Genomic DNA, 20,499 nt, shown 5'->3' with positions numbered 1-20,499 from the left:
AAGAAGAACATTGGTATTTAAGAAATTTGACCTGCTTGATAACATAACAATTACTTTGAAGTTTTGGAGGCTTTGAAAAACAGAATTTTGTAGCCTAGACTAGCATAGCCATATTAGCTTTTTTCTTCTTTCCCAAACTCTCTATTAGACAAAAGACAGTTCTTCTCAAATAGTGGAGTAAACCCTTTTGGGTGCACAATGCAATGCCAAGTGGGGGTATGTTTCTCTAACTATATCATAGATCTATATATAATATTGTATCTATATATTTTGGTCATACTTATAAAATTCTATAGATAGTGATCTTATTCATAGTCACTGTGGCAAATTAGGGGGTTCAAAATATTTTCCCCTTCTTTAAGGTGGGGGGGGGGGGGGGTGCTTGCAAAATATAGTTGTGAAGCAAAGGCCTTAGTTGTCTTCTATTCTGACCTTGAGAACATCTCTATATACTTTTGGCACAAAATGTGAACAGAACAGTATTATTATAGCAAATACCATAAATTCTCTACTAAGCCCCCCAGGGGTATTATTGATTTCAAGCACTCTAAAGGGGGCTTATTAAAGAGGGAAGCCTAAAAGAGAGAGGGGGCTAAATATATTTCTCAAATATCAAAAATTCTCAGTAGTGCACTTTATTGAAAACTGTTGTCTATTGAGTGTGATCAGGCTTACTACAACTACTTTCTTCAAGCTTATTTATGACACTATTCAATGCTTTTGGGGGATGGGGCTTAATAGAGTGAGGGGCTTCTAAATTTTTTGCTTCTAAAAGGGGGGCTTATAGGAGAGAGGGGGCTTAACTGAGAGGGGATTTAAAAGAGAATTTATGGTAAGTAAAATTAGTCAAAATATAACAATCAGTTTATGATACAAATCAATTTGGTGTTTCAAAGCTTTAGTCTGAAAACTCAATATTATGTAGCAATTGCTGGATTTTCATTTTGGCTTCACTGTTCTTCTTTGGAGGTAGTCTCTTCAGGGTGGCAACACAGCTCCTGCAGAAGAGGGAATCAGCATCTCCATTAATGGATGTCTCAGTATTTTTTTTCTCATTTTGTGACATATCCTTGATAGTTGATAATAACATGGCATCAACTGCCAATCCCAAATCTTGTCTTGCCTTTTTCCCCTTCCCATTTGGAATTTCTAAATTTTTCCTTTTTACAGGCTCTTCCTTTGATAATAAATCTGTGCTTGGACAAACATCTCTGTCTGTTAATTCTGAACAGGTTGGTTCGGTTGGTTCAAGTGAAACATTGCTCTCTGTCTGACGACTAGAAACCTTGTCATGCATGAATGAAAGCTGATCAAAATATTTACATTTTGGCAACTTTGTGTGTGAAGCTCCAGATCTTGTCTCCTTGTTTCTTTTGTCCAGACATCGTTTCAAATTATCTTTTAGATACTTCAACTGTATCTTGAGAAAATCAACTAGAGAAAAAATGTCAAGTTTAATTCAAGGTTTATTTTTTTCAAAAATTAACCCTTTCCTAGTAGTTTAAAGCAAATCTTCAAAGAAATAAAGAATTTTTTGATTGTGGATTCTCACACAACATTGCAGAACAGTAATAGGCAAACCCCAAATAGTATAGGTGTTCCTGGGATGCTCCTGGAGAAATCCAGATGCTCGTGGAGGAAAAATATTGGTAACAGGCTGACTACTGAAACAAAGCAACTCCATCCTTACCATTTTTACCAAATTTCTCCGATAGAACCATCCAGGAATTTTGTTTCGTGTGCTTTTCGTGATAGCTTCTCAGTTAAGTATTCCACAAGCATGGGAAGTTCTTAAGTTCTTCGATGAAAATTTCCACATCAAATTCCCCAGTAACTGTCCTAGGCAACTCATCAGACAGAGGTTCTTGTTGCAAGTATGTGGCTTGTTGAGATGACATTGCATCGGACGACGAAGGCCCAGGTGATCCTTGCGATGCTTGAGCTTTTATCATTGTTGCAATAACAGATTGCAGATCTAGGGGAACAAGCTTCCATCCATTGTTAACACAATTTCCACTCGGTCCGCCCAAAAAGTAGAACTTGATTCTACTTTGCAGCGTGCTCGAAATCTCCGCTTGATTTGGACTAAGCTTACCAATGCGCATGTCCGATGAGCATGCGAAGCGGACCGCTTGCAGTTTTCCGCCTAGTGGAAAACAACCTTAAGAGTGTGCAGTCAAACTGTCAATTGACTCAATCAAAAAATGAATAAACTCAACCAAAATCATGAACACTGTAACCATCTGTGAACTGTCTGTGCTTTGCCATTGCTGAAAAGATACTTCCTACTCATCCAAATTTGATATAATAAATGATCGTAGCTTTTCTGTTCCAGGTCAATTGCTACATCTATGAAGCATACATGTTTTGTTTTCAAGATCGCACACAATCATTGCCATTAAATCTTCATATGTTCTATCAATGTTCATTGCATCGACCATGAGAACAACATTTTGGTGTATAACACAAACACAGACTGAATGAGAACCATTTGAACTTGCCAAGACACACCATTTAGGTTGTAGTGTGCAAAATTTTGAAAACCCTATCTTAATTTGTGGGTACCTTTTTTGAACAGTGAGTGAAGAAAGCTCAAATTTGTTAATAAAAGACGCTTCTGCTTCTGTTGATGTTTATTACATTGATGTAGTGAATGACGATGAAGTATGTGATAAAGATGCACCAACTGACACAGACAGAGATGGCTTAAATTCTTCGTTGGAGGATATAGAAGTCTCACCTATTAAACTCCATTCCCTTCCAAAGCATGCAAAGTTAAGTCAGGACAAACCAAAGTTAGCACAGGTCAAAGAGCTTTCTCAAAGAAAATTGCAAAGGTCTTTGAAGTTGACATCACAAAATTAACTGAAGATGATGGAAAGCAGGAAGAACAAAGTGAAGTCTTGGTGCAAAAAGCTAGAGACCTTGACGAGCTCATTGAGCTTATAAAAATAAATTTGAAAATATCCAATAGAAGCAAGAGGTTGCAGGTGCTGACATTGATTCCAGATTCCTGGAGTGTAAGGAAAGCTGCTGCCGAATTCAATGTATCAAAGCAAACAATTCAAAAAGCAAGGTTTCTTAAACAGCAAAAGGGCATTCTCGAAATGTCAGATGTAGTTGGTGGTAATAGAATTCAAGAGACAATAATAGAGAGGTATTGCAGGATTTTTATTGTGATAATGAATACATGGCAACAAAAAGCAGTACATGTCAAAGCAACGTATTCTGGGTAATATAAAGAAACTCTATGCAGCCTTTAAAGCTAGGCATCCAGATGTCAAAATTGGTTTCTCAACATTTGCTGCTCTTTGACCAAAATGGTGCATACCAGTTGGACCAAAGGTTTCCGCTTGAAAATTTAAAATTATTGCTTGATGTAGTAGGACTTAAGGATCATTATCATGAGATCTGGAAATGGTTGTCTGTGATCTCAGGCTGCAAGACTTATAAGCAGACAGCAAATGGCAAGAATTATGATATCATGGAGTAGCTGATATAGAATTTCAAAAACGAAGGAAGGCTACTAGTAATGAAATGTGGTTTTCCAACAACAAAGCTGATTGAAGATGTGAAGGAAATCTGGGGTACAAAAACTGATAGCTATGCAATGGGGAAACACTCCATTTTTTCCAAAAACACATAAAAAGAACAAATGCTGCAAAGTTGTTCCCTAGAAGGTCTTCAAAAACTTGAAGTAATTGACAGTTAACCTTGACGTACTTGAACGATAACAATGTTGTCATATTTTTAGACAATGACATTTCATCTGGCAGGGAGTTTTGGGACACTCTGGAGGTCAAGCTGGGGGCGGTTAACCTAGTCATTCATATGCCCGAAGTAGCAAATTTACATCAAGAAATAACGGATGGGTTGACAGGTCAAAGAAGCAGCTTGCCTACTATAGCAGAGAATGTTGCAGCGTAAGGAAAAAAAATAGAGTTTTTGACAATTTTGCTGAGATGTACATATTGGCGAATGGACACACAATATGGAGAAACAGTGGTAACATAGCAGAAGGATGTCAGAAGATGCAATGTCTTAAAGCTCTTTCCGATTTGAAGTTATACATGTCCGGTATGCTGTTATTAAAACGACAAATGGTACAATTCATGCCATGTTCTAATAAAAGGAAGCTTGCGCAAACAACTACCTCACCACACAAAAGTCATCATAGCATCGACAGGATTACACCTGATGGATTCACAGGTTCCAAACAAAGGCTTAGATGCAAAATATGCAAAACGAAGACCTCTTGTAAATTTGCCAAATATCTAAGTTTTTGGTATCCATTGGCTTTGTGCTATATTGATTCCAGCAGAGACTGCTGGAATACATGTCATTTGGCAAGGGAGTGTGATTTTGGTAGCAGCCAGTCACAGCCAACATTGCAATAAGCGATTTCACAGTTTTTTCTGCCATTATGAATTGTCAAAAATGGCAGACATGCAGCAAACGAGCAAATTATGGCAGAATTTCCAGTCAATTTTGTAGCTAGAATTGCTGATAAAATTAGGCAGTAATCAGCTAAATTAGAATTTAAATGTTCCTTTTTTACAATAAGCAACTCACAAACAGCGTTCCTTATTGTTTTCCTTGTGATTTCACTGCTGACTTTGACCAGGCTGAAATCAGTCCCCTTTGACCTCTCGTAAAAAAACTTCTGCTTTTCGATTCAAATTTTAGGGAAACTCGTTATTTCTAGCCTGTTTACAACCATCTTTAGTTGGACTCTCTTCAGAAATTCATTTGACGTCAATAAAACCTGTAAAAGACATCAAAACATCCTGACCACTTCTATGATCGTGGCGCATGTTATTGACGGAGGATTCCCCTGTATAGCATGAGAGGCATATCTGCTAGGATGCCATACAGGGGAATCCTCCATTACATAGGAAACCATTAAAAGTTGACTTTACCTTACATATTTATTGAAACTGCTGACATAAGTTCATAAGAAGAGGCAGCTCTGCTTTCAATTTTTACACATATTTCAAAAATACCTAAAGCAGTGTTGCATTGAGTGTGTGTTGAAGTGGATGACTTTTACACATTTCATGTACAGTATGCATGTATAATGGAACTTCTATCATTTGTTGTAAAATGTACATTATATATATAATTATCATTTGTTGTGAGTTAAGGATTTGCCAAACAGTATTGTTGTTAAAGGATTGTTGACACTGAATAATACCTTAGCTTGCTGATAGGCATTGCTGGCTCTCGTTTTTTCTTATGATGTTTCTTTTTCTTATGATGTTTTAAATTTTCAGTGACAACTAACAGTAGCTTCATGATCAACAGACGATGGCATTCCAAAGATTCCATATTAATTTTAACTGGAATATTAGAACTGGCAATCTTTCAAAATTAAGCCTCCATTAATTGCTCTCTTTGTTTTGTAAACAAAGGCTGAACAATGAGCAGCTGCTTCCTAAAATGCTACACAGATGCACATTCTACACAATATGCCCCAGCACTCACTGGCTAGTCTGTATTATAGACGTCTCTTCTCTCTCTGTGTTTTTTAAGCCGAAATTTCAAATCAATTGTTTTGTTGGTTAGTTTTCAGATTTCTTCAGATTTCTTTTCACGGTTTTTCAGTTTTGCTCAAACATTCATTGTTTGAAAAGTGCGTGCTACTTTTCTCTTGTACCTTATGGAAGAAAGAAATAAAAAATACAAGCATCTTTACAGCACTACCGTAATATACGGAATAAGAAACAGGCTTTGTGGTGATGTGTTTAAGCATGCAAGATGAAGAGGAACAAGGAGAATTGGAAATATTCTCAAGATCAAATCCCCGTTGGAGACCAAAGCTCTGCCTCCTCTCACTGGTTTGCTTGATGAGAGTTATTTATAAGAAACTGGCTATAAGAAACGAGTGCTGGACAGTCAGGAAAAATTAAGAAACTTCAGTACTCGAAGCAAAAATATTTAGAAACTATTAAATTGTGATAAAACTGAGAATTACGAAATTTTGTAAAATCCAAGAACATGATTGTCCTGTTGCCCTAGATTTTAAGACACAAGGGATGAAAATATACTTCCCACGTCTAAATACAGCATCAGAACGGAAGCAAACCTCTTGACATGATAAAAAGGTCACAAACATTTCAAACATCATTCATGACAATGAATATAATCAAGAAACTCTTAAGAAACAATATGTATATTGAAATTTCCAGAACGTTTAGAAACTGGAATACTCATAATCGACCTTTGTCGCTTGAAACAAATGCCATCAAAAGGGCGAAAACAAAAACATTTGTAAAAGAGGACTACGATGATTGAAAGTAGGTAGGGGATTTCAACAAAGTACGTTCACAAAAATTATTTTGTGTATCCATAACGTAGATGGACTGAAAATGTATTACCAGATAAATTTTTAGTTGTACGTAGAATACGTTTTTAGCTGAGTAATCTTAACAAATTATGTTTTTCTTTAACATCCTTTTTCCAAGTATGCGCTATTAAAGCTGCCATTTCACTTTCCACCTGAGTGTATGATTCTCCTTCCCTTGCACTCTCTTTGAGAATATGAACGGTTATAGTAAGGACTTAATTAAATAGGTTTATTCCCTAAGTTTATTTTTAATAGGTTCAACTATTAGTGTTGACTTATCTTAACTTGTCAAAACATATCATTACAGTCCATACATGTCCTGTCAGTCCGCTCTTCTTATCAGTAGTTGTTTAAAAGATGAAATTATATTATTGTTAGTAGCATTATTGATGCTACTAATTAGACTTTTATAATTAGAGGACTTTTATGGAAATGAGTTTGATACATCTTCTTTGATATTTATCTGATATTTTCTTAAACTGCCGGTTTATTTTTGCGTGGTTTTATTCCGGAAACAGTTTTGAAATTTCAAAAACATAAATGTTTCTGAGATAAAGCTGAAATCTCTGAGCAGCTTCCAAAAGTAAAACAAGATATTAGGGTTTTTTGGAAACTCGGATTTATTCGGTATTATTTGAATAAAAAGAAGATTTCCAGGCAGTTTCCGTAGATAAGAAACTAGAATTCCTTGGAAATTTCAATTTATTCTTATCATTTGCCTATGAAAAGTTAAATTTCAGAGATTTTCTTTGAATAAGAAACTGGGGTTTTTTTGAAAACGTAAATTTATTCTGTAAAAAAAGCAGAGGAAATGCTAGATTTCTTATCTTTTCCGTTGTAAGGAACGCCAACGTTTCTTATGTATACCTGGTGGAAACGGAAATGTACCTTTCTGATGATTTATGATGTCAGAAAATGCTTCAGAAATTGGTGAGATTGGTAGAAGTTGTTTGTTTCTGAGTTATTTCTTTAATTAAAACTATAAGGAAAAGTCGGCTTTTCTAGCTGTGCCTTTCTTGCCGATGGAGTTTACTTTATAAATGACATGTTAATAAGATAGAAACATAGCTCCAGAAAAACTTAACAAATAAATACATGCAGCAATAAATATGCTTGATCTTGCAAGTTTCAAATTCCGTGAACAGCCGCAAAGATATGGCTTCAAAACACCAAAAAGTCTGGGAGCAAGACTGATTTAAGGAGTTTTTGAAAAAGAAAGGAAATAAAAAACAACTTGGACAGAGGGTTTCCTTTCGATAACTTTTTTCTGCCAAGTTACGTCATCGCTATGTGTTGCTAATTTTCTTATAAACCCAATCAATATATTGTAAAGAATCAGCTTTTGCTTCTTATGATTTATTTGTTGAAGAAGTTGCCCAATTAGGACATGCTATTTGCACAATGATGACAATTTCTATATTTGCCAGCCACAAGGTGCCAATCCCAGCAAAGTACTACGCCCAATTTTTATAAAGAAATGTTGATCTGTAAAAATTTCTTATTTTAGGCGCTGTTTATACATTAACAATGGTGCTAGGGATCAAAGACAAAAAAAGGAAAACACAAAAAATTGATTAATCAGTTCTTTTCATTTATGGCCCCCAAGTGATTCAATAATTTTATTTAAATGGTTTTTTACTTCTTCCCTTTTTTGAGGGCAGACAGTCCTACCATCACTTAGCTGCAGTTCATGGCCTGCCTTTTCACAGAAACTGCATCTCTGCATGGCTGCTGCTGCCGGTACCTGTAGGAATTATTTTAAATATCAATTATAATGACAACAATAATCAAAATTTTGAAAACTCTGATAAGCATTTACAATATTGTGACCAACTACAGTTTTTGTGACCAACTATAAACAATTATTAGTCAAATAATTCTGTGATCTCAATTTCCCAACCTTGAATTTCGTTGCTCTGCACCTGTAAATAGTGTGCTAAATGTTCTGAGATTATATAGTGCCTCTTAATGCTTTAGCGACAAGGACATAGGAAGCATCTCAAAAGTTAGAGGGCCAGATCAAAAGGGGGCAAATGACCACACCCATAGGTGGTCAAAGTCCCAAAAGGTTCCGGGCACTTCTAGTTTTTGGAAAGGCATTTTCGCACTGTGTACCAAAACGTGATCATTTGTTTCCTCCGTATTATACTGCAGCTAAAATCTTGAAAGTTTCAATATTGACACCTAACCATTTGTTTTTAATGATCTTTGGAACTTTGATCTTTTTGAATACTTGCAACATTGAATTTTTTAGCTAAACATCGTGACGAGAAAAATTGAAAATGCTAAAGGATTATCATTTCTGTGATACAGAAGGTAGATGGAAAGCCATATATTAAACGTATAAATAAAGACGGGCTGGTTGTACCTCTTTTATTCCACTTGGTGTTCCACCTGTGAGATTCTGAAATGAATTTAAAAAGCATCAATAGCGAAAAGGGTATCCACACAACTGGTTTTATCTCAAACGCTTAATAATCTGCTAGAATGCTGCAATGGTCGTGAGTATCTGCAGTCGCCATTTTGAATTCAATGTTTTGCAGTTCCACAATAGATCAGTATTTGTCATTGTCATGTGTCATTCAGCTATAACTTTTTTAGATACAAATAATTATTTTAAATATCTGAACTAATGTATTGAAGTATAACTTAAATTGATCTTGATTAATTGTTTGATTAGATCAGTATATTGTAATTAAGCTGAGAATACACATGAAATTGAATTGAATTGAATAGAACAGAAACAATAGGTAGCCAATCAACTACGGGCCATTGTATAGCTCTCTTACAAATATGTTATCATTTCCGAGTTCCAGATGCTGTTTTGACTGAGTTCCATCCGTGTTCCAAAGAAAAGGTTTATTGTTTCAATTCAATCACTTCAGAGGCACAAAACGTTTATTTCCGAGCTCAAGGATTGACTGCTGTTGTCCTCCACAGCGTCTGGAAAATCGTTTCCAAATCACGACAGAGAGAAGCTGGCAATTTTAAGATTTGAAGAGACTGTGATAAAACTTAGAATTTTTAGGTTTCAATTTCTTAATTTAAATATTACTTGTTTCAGGCAACACTATTTTTAGCTGTATGTTGGAAAACTGACTGAGTTCTGTGCACCAAGGAACTCACTCTGGATCCGCCTCTGCATTTGGAAGTTTTTTCATCTCTTTCATTCATTTTTAAAGAAAAATTCTGTTACATGGCTTCGTTTATACTTCTTGACTCCTTCTTGCAACAAACCAGTGAAAAACAGCTTTATCTAGCTGCTTGTAGTTTCCACATCCTGTACTTTTGCGTGAAGAAGACATCTTTTTATCCAGGGAAGTGGTCAACTTATTCTAATTCTTCAGACATGTTGAAAGAGTGTTCTTTTGTGCACAACAATTTGCGGCTTCATCCTTTTTCATTCATATCCCTAAATCTTTTAAGGCCTTGCATGTATTCCAATAAAATAATTGTCCAGTCTTGTTTTAACCCAAAATTGCTTTTGATACTTTCTTGTGTTTTTTTGAAACATTCCAACATTCGAATTTTTGTATGTATGGTTGGTGATTGTATGGTTTGGCTTGGGTGTGGTGGTGTTTTGGTGGCTGTGTTTATGTGTTTGCATCTATTGGTGTGTGGGTTTGTGATTGTAAATGTGTATGTTTTTGGGGTTGTTTGTGTTGATGTTTTTGTGACTGTATTATAGGTTTCTTTGGTGATCGTGCTTGTTTGTCGTTTTCTGGTTGTGTGTAAACAAGGTTTTGTGGTTGTGTTTGTGTATAAGGAGGGGTAGTTAGATGGGTATGTTTTTGTGGTTCTGCTTGCGTGTGGAGAGGTTTATGTGATTGTTTTGGTGCTGGCGATTTAGGCTGTCTGTCAATATCAAAGTGATTGAGTGTATGCTTTAGTGCTTGCTTGTCCCTTTCTTTCAGCCTAGAAATACAAAGATAGACCTTGCCAGCTTCTCATTTCCACTCTCAACTAGATGCAGGTTGTCTCGGAAATATAGCTTTTTATCAAGGTCTCCATTCGGCATAGTCCAAGTGTCATCAGGTTCTAGGAAGATGAAGTTCTTTTAGGTGGACCTTTGGCATAGATACTTTAGCTCATCATTGACAGTGTAGGTGATTTTTCTCATGAAACCTTGTTTTTGTTCGCAAGGGAGTAGGCTGGTTATCAAGATCTTAGCATTGGGCTTGGCTTTGTACACAGCTTCAGCAATGGTGATGATTCCTTTTGCAATATTTGATGGTGAATCTTTGCTCATGTTATTGGTTCCACAGTGTATTACACTAACAATCAAATCTTTTGGAACTTCTCCATTTTGAATTCTCCATAATACGCGCTTTGTGCGATCACTGCCAATTCCAAAGTTTAGGGGCCTTTGTTTTGGATAACTGTCCAAAGTACTTGGACCATACACTGATTTATCTTAACAGGCCATTTATTATAGAATCTCCAATTAAAAGAATCTCTGTCCCTCCTTGCTGCGAATATTTGAAGTTGAGCATACCATCCTGGTTTGGTATTTCGAGCAGTAGGTATCCAGGCTTTACAATGATGGCGTGTTTTTTGAGTCATGGCTAGGGCCTTTTTGGCTAAGGCCTCTTTATGGCCTCTAGAAGTGGATCTCCATAATAAGAGATCTGGTGCAGCAATATGCCTTTTTGTTTATCAGGGAAGCTATCCCATCGTCCCACCGTTTGTCATTCTCTTCAGAAAAGGTAAGCAAAATCTTTAATCTCCCCCTCCAACACTCGAATACCAACAGCTTCAACCAATTGTTTCCCTTTCCTGTGCAAACGTCAATACAATTGTTGGTACCAGCCCCCTCTTGGTCAACCCATTGCGCGGCCGTGAACGAAAAGTTTCTCAAAAAAGCGTGAATTTTTGAAATTTTGAAGATTCCATACAGGCCATCCAGATTCCAAAAATGCAAAAGAGCTAATTCAATAACTTCAACATACGTTTATCTCCTTCACTTCAACATACGTTTTTTCCAGGCCGTCCAATTAAGCTAAGTAAAGGTCGGGGATTAGCAGTATATATTGGTGATGCTATGCTTTGCAGTATAGTTTGGGATCAACGCACAATTTAGAAAATGATAACATCGAAGCAATCTGGATTGAGCTTAGGTCAAAGCATTTGAAGAGTTTCTTGTGGGAATTATGTATTGTCCTCCTGATATGATATCTCAACTGCTTTTTGAAGAACAGGTATGCCTTGTATGGCGTCACCACATGCCAATTTCAAAGAATGGCTATGTCAATGTACATAAAGACATGATTTATTTCCATTTTGATGATTGCTGCAACACCTTTATGTTCCCCTTTTATAACAGCTGCTCCATCGTAACACTGCCCCCTCGCATCTTTGACATTGAGGTTGGCTCGTTTTAGGAAATCTAGAATGTAGTCGGAGATTGTTTTTGCTTTTAGATCCTTTACCTGTATGGGTAAGTACTCTTCATGGGGTCTGAGTTCTTCATCTAACCATCTTATACAAATAGCAAGTTGTTCCTGCCTGGATACGTCACTCGTTTTGTCAGCCATGATACTGAAGTATCTGCATTCGGAATTCTTCATTTTGCTTAAAATGGCTTGGGCTGTCTGTAAAACAAAAAACTGAATAAGTTCATTCAGAATTGTTAGAGAAGTAAACTTATTATACTTCTTACTGAGCTATTTGTTGATATCTATGTTCGGTTTGCCCGCACAGCTGAATCTCAGGAGAGCAATAAAGTTACTGTCATTGATCCCTTTAACAGGATACCATGAACAACGAATCGCCATTCCCTGACATACTGAAGTGAAGTGACCGCAAAAGATTAGCGAACATCAACCTGTTCTGTTGTCTTTCCTTTTCTATACTATTATCGATCATCTGAGCTATGTCTTTTGTAGTTTCAGGGATGGCAATGAGCCCTAATGTGGTTGCCTTGTGTGCTTCACTTTGTTGGTGCTTCTTGAAACCTTCATTCTCTTCTAATGCTTTTTCCAGCTTCTAAAACCTTTTTCTGTGTAGACAGCTTCCTTATAGTGGGTCGTTACCAGTCCTACTCTCTCCACTTTTTGACAAACATAACATAAAGCAGAATCTGTATCAACATCGTACTCTAGCCAAGGAAATCTTTGGTACCATGATGGTTAAAAGCATTTCTTTGCATTTTTCTCCTTGCCGAACGGAGAAAAGGAAAACAAAATATCCTTTGGTTGACAGGGACAATCATGATCCTGCATATCATTTTGAGATTGTAGAAACGCCTGATGACTTCTTTGAAATTGGATCCTCCCTCTTGGTTGGCTCAACTGTATGTTCATTAGTGGAACCTTTGTTAAGGGATAAAATCTCCTTTTTCTTTGGTGCAGCTTTCAACCACTTAGATAACAACATTTTGCTTGTGAAATTTTTGTAGAAAGACGATTGAAGGCATAAAGTCATGATAAATAGGCCTTCTCGAAAGGGGGTTGTTTGCATTTGGCGTGATCGCTCTAGTTTCATGCAATATCAGCATCTGCTGTTGACAACTCGCTATTGCTGGTGAATCATTAGAAGCTGCTTGAAAGTGACTGATTGCAGCACAAAATCTTGACTTCGCGTATATGACTATACCCTCTCCATGGATCATAACTTAATGCCTTCAAACATGGAGATGCTAATGAATCAGTTCAAGAAGGTAAGGGCCCGGCCACACTTGTATCAAAATTGAATAGGCTTTTTTGTCAAATCGTGGAAAGGTTTTTGCATTGAAAAAATAACTGGAGAATTTCCGCTGTCATCGGTCCTTGTTGCTTCAAGGCAAGGTGTTTCGAGTGCTAGCGTGTCTGTACCATGGTAGCCGACAAGAGCTGCATAAGTTAGAGAGTGTAGATGCCCCTCCGCTTCCCTGCTTGGCATTCAGTTTATGTGCTCTACATTTTGTGGCTGTGGTATGCAGGGTAGCGTGCCTGGGCCCTAAGCACATTTTGAAATTCAACAGCAATTAAAGTTATTCGAGATAAAAGGAAACTCCAAAAATGTTTTCTCAGCCTATCAAGTGAATTGCAAATTAAGGGTTTTTATTTTAGAAAAATGTTATATAATATACTGGTTAAATGCAAACACTGAAAAAGCGCAATTTAAAAATAAAGGGATTTATGAGAATTACTACATAAAAGTTGAGTAATTTAACTAAACAAAATAATGGAAATCATGTTGCATACGTTCATTGTTATGTCCATGCTCTGAATTTGGTGCTCTCTGGCGCAGCTGGTGTTGCAATAAATGTGGTGTTTGCTGAGAAAGTTAGAAACAACTCAGAGAGATATATCCAGCTACAACTGCTATGATTCTTAAGAGCAATTTTAATTCTATTCGAAAAAGAGTTACTCCAAGTAACCACTTATCAGTACTCTCTTATCAGTACGTAATCTTCTATCTTAACTCTCAGACCCTGGTTCAGCAACATTATGACAGAAAGATACCATACCGATAATTTACCACCCTGAGAGAATAACAACAATCTATGGCAAAATGCAGTGTTAGTTTCTAACTTATCAGAAAATACTTCCTGTTTGGTCTCTTGCACAATTTCTTATTGCCGGATTAAGAAATGAAACTCTTTTAAAGGACAGTACATAAATTATTTTGTAAGATATTGTACATTTCTAAGCACAACAGTTCTTAAAAAATTATGGATGTGAACTATGAAATAGTGTCTGAGTTATGAAATATTTGTTGTTCGTAACTTTTTCATTTAAAAGAAGCTGCGTTGTTGTCCAGTCTTTCATTCGTGCATATTTAACTAATCAAATTGCCATCTTATTATCAACAAAAAACTGCAAGATTAAGAAAAAGAAGTCTAAAGATCTGACAGAAAAAACAAATAATTTTAAATTGCGGGGTGCATCAATTTATTTGGTAATCAAAGATAGATCATTGACAAAACCAAGGAGTGGTTGTTTCAATATGTAGGTTTAATTTCATAATGTAAATGTGTTTGCTTAGAGATAAGATTACAACTGCAATTGACAATTGAAAAATAACCTAAGAAGATTAATATCAAATGCAATTTGAAAAAAAAATAGAACAAAGCCCCTCTCTTATCAAGATTTTAATGCGGAGAGACACCACTATTAGTATAATACTAACATAACCAACCACCTTTAACAATAGTTCATTAGAGCTCGGCTCTAGCATGAAAAAAAACAGGTGTAGTTCTAACCCAGATACAAAGTTCCCATTTCTTTGGAAGAAAACGATATACATTCTAATGCAAAATCACTTTGCTCCAAATTTTTGAGGGGGTCCGGTCCCCCCTGTCCCCCCCCCCCTGGGTTTTACGACCCTGAGACTATCTAAAATAATTACACAATAATTGCAACATGAAACAGGTCATTTCATCATAAAATAACGTATTATTGTTTAAAATCAATGCAAAACTAAACTGTTAAAAGCATTAATATTCCAATTTGAGCAATGATTACATTGGAAACAAAGTTAATGAAAGGCAAAAGGATTGTGTTATCTTGTTTGATAAAATGGCCATAAGAAAGCAAGTTCAATGGGATAGAAAAACTTTCAAGTTTATTGGTCATGTTGATTATGGCAGAATAGAGGCAGAAGAAATTGACACCGAGGCAACAAATGCACTTGTCATAATGGCATGTGGTCTTCAAAAGCCATGGTTTGTCCCTGTGGGATATTTTTTGACAAACTCACCAAATGGTGAGGTTTTAAAGCAATTGGTCTTTGAAGCCATAAATAAGTTGACTGAAATAGGGGCTGAGGTACATTGGTCGTTTTTGATGGTGCCCCTAAAAACCTAAGTATGGCAGCTAAATTTTGATGCAACATAAAAAACTTGGTTGGAGCCTTTGATCACCCATCTATAGTAGGAAGAAAAATCTATGCAATCTTAGATATTTGCCACATGCAAAAACTTGCAAGGAATGCCTTAACAGACATGAAAACATTGTTTACCCCAAGTGAGGGAAAAATATCTTGGGATTTTATACAAGCTCTTTACAGACTCCAACAGAAAGATATCCTCTATTTGGGGAAGAAGCTAAAAACAAAACACATTCAGTGGAAAAATCTTAAAATGAAAGTAAGTGTTGCAGCACAGACTTTGAGTCACTCTGTGTATGCAGCATTTACATTCTGACGAAATCTGACGAGTACCAGACGGCGGTAAAGTACCCTGGAAAACAAGGGATGGAGGAAATGCCAACCCATGATAAGAAATTTTTCATTCTTCTATATTTATCATACAATTACATTTGTTGAGCATTACAAGATTTTCTAATGTAAAAAAATCTTGTAAAAATAAGATAGTGATCATGTTTTGATGTTAATTTCAAGACTGAGGTAGGATATTTGTGCTTGGGGGTTCATCAGTGACTATGCTTTTGTTTTGCTTGGAATTTGTCTCAATGACATCATGACATCTTTGCAGTTCCTAATATGGCGAGTTTAACTTTAACATTTTGATGTACCTTCAAAGGAATTTCAAACAGTGTTTCTTTTACTTTCTAGTCAGGGTGGGTTGCAGATAGCTTCTGTTATTACCTAAGGTTTGTAAAGTATGCTGTGGCGTCAGCCCCACCCAGAATTAACACAAAGATACCAAAGTCACATTAGGATTCAATGCAGAATAAAAAATAAAAATTTATTTTAAAAAAAGCTCACTCTGTTACTTAAAACGAAACCAAAGTGATGTTTCAAACTAGCATATAATACTATTAGACTATAATAGTGAATTGTTATTTGGCGATATTGGTCATCACAATATTCAAAAGAAGAATATCTGATGAATCAGATGAGTTTCTCTTCTTTCTTTGTTGTTCTAATTTTAACTATTCACACTCAATAGAGATAGAGAGACTTGTAACAAGTCCAGGTGAAACGTAACTTTATGCTTGTGATGAAACCACGGCTATATTGAACTCCCCCAAAAGAAAACTTTAATAGGCCTAACTAACTACTCACTACTGGTGCTATGATTAAAACGAAAACTCAAAATAACTGTTAATTACCTTGATTGATCTATTTTTTCAATAATCCGACATTTCACTGCTGTCAAACTCTCAACTATTCTTAGTTTTATCACAACTAATCGATTTCACAACACCGAGCTGCCAACCACCACCAGATCTTTTTTCCAACCAACGGCAGCCATTATGGTTCCCCACACTTGTGCCATTCAAAAACAGAGGAAACAAAAGACTGCGCCCTATAAATTTCTATGAGGTTGATGTTGTAGGCTCTCGTTTTCCACTCATCTGCCCCCATCTTTGGATTCTTTATCTCATTTTCGTTGATTTTTATCTATTTTCAACTGAATTAAATATTTCTTATTTATTCCAAAACAGGCCAGTGACGTTGATTTAGAAGAGAACAGAAGGCAACCTCTGTGTGATACCACGAACACGGTAATGTAATTTAAAACCTATTTGTTTTAAAAAGGTAGTTATTATTTAACCATTATCTATTTGATTATAAAATATATTGTTTATTCTCTTTATAAAGTTGTTTGTTTGAAAGCTCTCTCGGTTCTTTGATATAACTTTATTTCCCCTCTAGGAATTTACGAAGCAATGCAGTAACATGAAATTTTGATATATTGTAGGCAACGATATGTAGTAAAGGCACAACATTTCAAGCACTTTTCTAGAGAAAATTCAGTTTAAAAGGTCTACTTCCACCTGTTGCAAAAAGAAATTCTTAATGGAGCTGAATGTGCAAAGCATGTTTGAGGCAAGACAAAAATTCAAGTCCTTGTCCTTCTTGAAGCAGAGAGAATGGAACGTCTAGCACTCTTCAAAGACCAGGGCTTTTTTAACAAACTAAGAAGCTGGAGGGGGGGGGGGTATTGCCATTGCAGCCTATATGAGCTTCCATTGTTTTGAACAATAGGCTTTATTCCTCCAATTAAAATCAATAAAGGCTTGACCCCGCAGCCAATTTCCATAATGATGGTGAATAATCCTCTCTGAAGGTATCTGAAAAATGTTGATACATGCTCGTACCTTTGTAGATTCTACTCCTTGCGCCAAGATTCCATTTTTCACGGATGCCTCACCGGAAAAAGTGCTAAAGTTGAGAGAGTTGGAGTAAGTGGCTAGAGCGAGAACTTGGCTCGAGAGTTTCGTTGATAGTTGCAGAGACAATGCCCTAGACGAGAATAAAGTTTTCCTGCCCTCTGTTTCTCAAAAAAAAAATATTCAAAAATACGTAGCAGAAATGCAAGAAAATGACTTCAATGACGAAGATATTCTTAAAAAAATCTTGCTTCACAAACATATGGGATGGAAATTTTGATAACGTTTCCATCCTGCCATTAAGTAACAAGCAAATGCACAGATTTTATCTGAATTTCTATAGCAATCCTGGATATTGTTGTTCCATGTAGCTAACTAAAGTTATTTCCTAAACATACTAACGCATTTTTGAGCATTACTTAATGCAATGATGCAGTTGAAAGGGTACAAATTCACAGAGAGCTAAAATTTACGAAGCTTCAAGTTTTCCGTAAAGTATACTTCAATTGTGTGTATATTGTGCTTATATCAACCTGAGAAACAAATTTACCAGGTGTGGCATATGCACTCTTGTCAAAGAACAGGCAAAGAAATGTTAAACAGACGCTATCAAAAATGAGGTGAAGATGCTGAAGATATCACACAGTGACTTGCAAAATTAACCTTGGAAATATCACTTATTCTTATGCACACTTTTTTTATTACAGCTCCGTGAAAATGAAGGTTCAAGCCAGATATTATTAATTTTTTTCAAAATAAATAGGATGAATTTATTTATCTTGTTTTCGAATTCCTAAGGTAATAATAAAACATTGGGTGTGTATGATGCAGGTATTGTTTCTTTAAAGTGGTAATGACATCTCATCATCATTTCTTAGTCTTCTATCAAAATCGAAACTTTTGTTAATTTGAAATCAGAAGCAATAAACAGAATTCAAAAATATTAATCCGTTTGATTTTACGCCACTTCAAAGTTCAGAGTTTTATTGAATGACACGCGAACTTTTTCAATTAAGCACGTGGTCTGATGACATATTAAGTAGGACACAAAAATCAGCTGTTAGTCTTTTCGTAATGGCGACCAAAGGAACATACACCAAACGTGACACCGGTGAACGATGTGTAGTGGGTGGCCCAGGAGGAGTTAGTTGTGGAAACAGCCAGTACACACTCCATACACCATTTCCCCGATAAAAATAAATACCCAGAGAGGTTCAGTAAATAGGTACGCTTCGTGAAACTGCCAGACCGCGCGAAAAGACAGGTAAGATGGCCTATTGTCTACATTTCGTACATTAAATGAAACATTTCAAACGTAACTTTCTTAGTTGTTTAAGATAAAAAAAGTAAATACAAAATTTCATTTTTCCTCTTATTTTAGATAATTTGAAACATTAATAATGAAGATAGAAGTAAAAACGTAGAGAAAGAGGTCCGTGAGTTTTTGTCAGACTCATATCAGAGTTTTTGAACAGGCTTGGATGAAAGATTGCGATAAATGTCTTATCAGGCAGAGGAAAATTGTTAAACTTCAAAAACAATTATACTACGCGAAAAAACGAAAAAACGATCTCCAAGAATTGTTGGATTTAAGGAGTGGTGTACGTACAACTTCATTTATAATTTAGAAATTGCACATGCACAAATTACAGTGCAAAAATTAGTTTTTAAAATATGTATTTTTATCATTTTCTTCTTTTACTTCTATTAGCCTAAACCGGAAGGAAACTAATTGGGAGGGAGGGGGAGGCAGCAGGGGGATATTTCAAAAAACGTTACCATTTGTGGAGGTAAACGGTATACTGACACTGTATATTTTGGTTTTTTTAAATGTGGTCGAGGAAAAAACGTATTTGCAAATCTAGATAATGATCCTCTGAGGAATTAATTTTTAAAAGAGTACCTCCCAGGGAATGCAAGGTCCCCAAATCTCCATTTTTTTAGAAATCTCTTCTAGTTTCTACATGATCCTTTATGTATCCACTATTTTTGAGATTATGTTTTTCTGTAAATTGATTCAATTTGATTTAACAGGGCTTGCCCAAAGACCAAAGTTTGGAGCAACAGAGCAGTGACGAGAATGAAGACACAACGTTGGCAAGAAAAAGAACATTCTCAGAATTGTCTGTTGGTTGTGATGATGACAATGATGATGATGATAATGAAGAAGATGAATTTAATGAGAATGACACAGACTGGACAAGTCTGGAGAAGGACGAGTTTTCATCAGATGAAGAAACAGATATGTCAAAAGCAAACTCTCAAAATACTGTTAGGTAAGTAAATGGGATTTTAGGCATCAATTTTGGGTGCTAAAGGTCTGCGAAAGAAAATAATTCCTTATTAACCATTGATATAAAATGAGCCCCTTGTTTGCAGACTACTTTTTCTTGACGTGGCAAGTAAAAACTATGTTGTATTATCAATTGAAAATACATTAGCGACTTTAAACTAACAAACTTGATTTGCCTTACAGATGTGAACTTGACACTAAGGATGTTCACCAACCAAAATTTATCGTGTTTTTTGGAATGCTGATGCAGATCTTCCAACAATTCTGTTTCAATTGCAAAGAAGATAGTCCGGAAGTTACAATCAAACAAACCGGGTCAATGGCTACTGTTATACAGACATGTAAGAAATGTAAAAATGAATCTACCTGGAGAAGTCAGCCACTTGTTCGTGGAAGTATCCTTGCTGATAATTTAATGATGATTTTAAATTCAGGTGTTAACATCAGCCAAGTGTTCTTGATGTTCAAGCACATGGGGTTGGCAGCAATAACAATCTGCACTTTCTTCAGGCATCAAAGGCAGTTTCTTATTCCATCTGTTTTACTGCAATAGAAAGACATCGAGATCCATTGATCGAAAAAATAAAGAGCATTAAGGATGCACAGTGGTCGGGAGACGGACGATTTGACTCCATGGGTCACAGTGCCAAATATGGGTCATACACCATGTTCTGCAATTCAATGTCAAAACTAGTTCACCTTGAAGTAGTACAGGTAGTATTTAATAAAATATACAAATATATTTAAAACTGTAGCTCACATTCAAGGAAACAACAGTATTTAGTTTTTAAACATGATCTGCAAATAATGTGCAAAAGAGGCTGCCAATATGAAATACCAATATGAAACTCAGTGTT

At 36.0% G+C, this 20,499-nt stretch overlaps 2 protein-coding genes across 10 annotated transcripts; one reads left to right on the top strand and one right to left on the bottom strand.

The window, feature by feature from the left end:
* Positions 1–1,420: 1,420 nt before the first annotated feature.
* Positions 1,421–20,125, bottom strand: LOC148958766 (uncharacterized). 8 transcript variants are annotated; one of them, XM_089111039.1, is made up of 4 exons: positions 20,009–20,120; positions 13,531–13,603; positions 8,715–8,750; positions 1,421–8,090 (listed from the first exon to the last, which is right to left on the bottom strand). In XM_089111039.1, the coding sequence occupies exon 4, from the start codon at positions 2,103–2,105 to the stop codon at positions 1,764–1,766; it is 342 nt and encodes a 113-aa protein (XP_088967165.1). In that variant the 5' UTR covers positions 2,106–8,090; positions 8,715–8,750; positions 13,531–13,603; positions 20,009–20,120; the 3' UTR covers positions 1,421–1,763. The 8 variants fall into 8 exon arrangements, with proteins under 8 accessions (XP_088967165.1, XP_088967167.1, XP_088967166.1 ...); XM_089111046.1 differs by having other exon boundaries at positions 7,146–8,090; XM_089111041.1 differs by lacking the exon at positions 13,531–13,603 and having other exon boundaries at positions 20,009–20,125.
* Positions 14,095–20,195, top strand: LOC148958765 (uncharacterized). Of its 2 annotated transcripts, XM_089111038.1 has the most exons (4): positions 14,095–16,740; positions 17,346–18,950; positions 19,384–19,625; positions 19,826–20,195. In XM_089111038.1, exons 2-4 carry the CDS (start codon positions 18,831–18,833, stop codon positions 20,193–20,195), a joined length of 732 nt encoding a protein of 243 aa, XP_088967164.1. In that variant the 5' UTR covers positions 14,095–16,740; positions 17,346–18,830. The 2 variants fall into 2 exon arrangements, with proteins under 2 accessions (XP_088967164.1, XP_088967163.1); XM_089111037.1 differs by having other exon boundaries at positions 14,095–18,950.
* The last annotated feature ends 304 nt before the right edge of the window (positions 20,196–20,499 follow it).

This window comes from Rhopilema esculentum, chromosome 11, assembly GCF_057945365.1.
Source record: "Rhopilema esculentum isolate cy_ngs chromosome 11, ASM5794536v1, whole genome shotgun sequence".
In the NCBI taxonomy this organism is placed as follows: Eukaryota; Metazoa; Cnidaria; class Scyphozoa; order Rhizostomeae; family Rhizostomatidae; genus Rhopilema; species Rhopilema esculentum.
The sequence above is the reverse complement of the archived record's forward strand: the minus strand, read 5'-3'. Positions and strand labels throughout refer to the sequence as shown.

Excerpts from the sequence above, each read along its gene's own strand:
- LOC148958766 (XM_089111041.1), bottom strand. The coding sequence starts at position 2,105 with ATGCGCATTGGTAAGCTTAGTCCAAATCAAGCGGAGATTTCGAGCACG.
- LOC148958765 (XM_089111038.1), top strand. The coding sequence starts at position 18,831 with ATGAAAGATTGCGATAAATGTCTTATCAGGCAGAGGAAAATTGTTAAA. Across the intron at positions 18,951-19,383 it reads TGTTGGATTTAAGGAGTGGT|GGCTTGCCCAAAGACCAAAG; the intron begins GTACGTACAACT and ends TTGATTTAACAG. Across the intron at positions 19,626-19,825 it reads AACTCTCAAAATACTGTTAG|ATGTGAACTTGACACTAAGG; the intron begins GTAAGTAAATGG and ends TTTGCCTTACAG.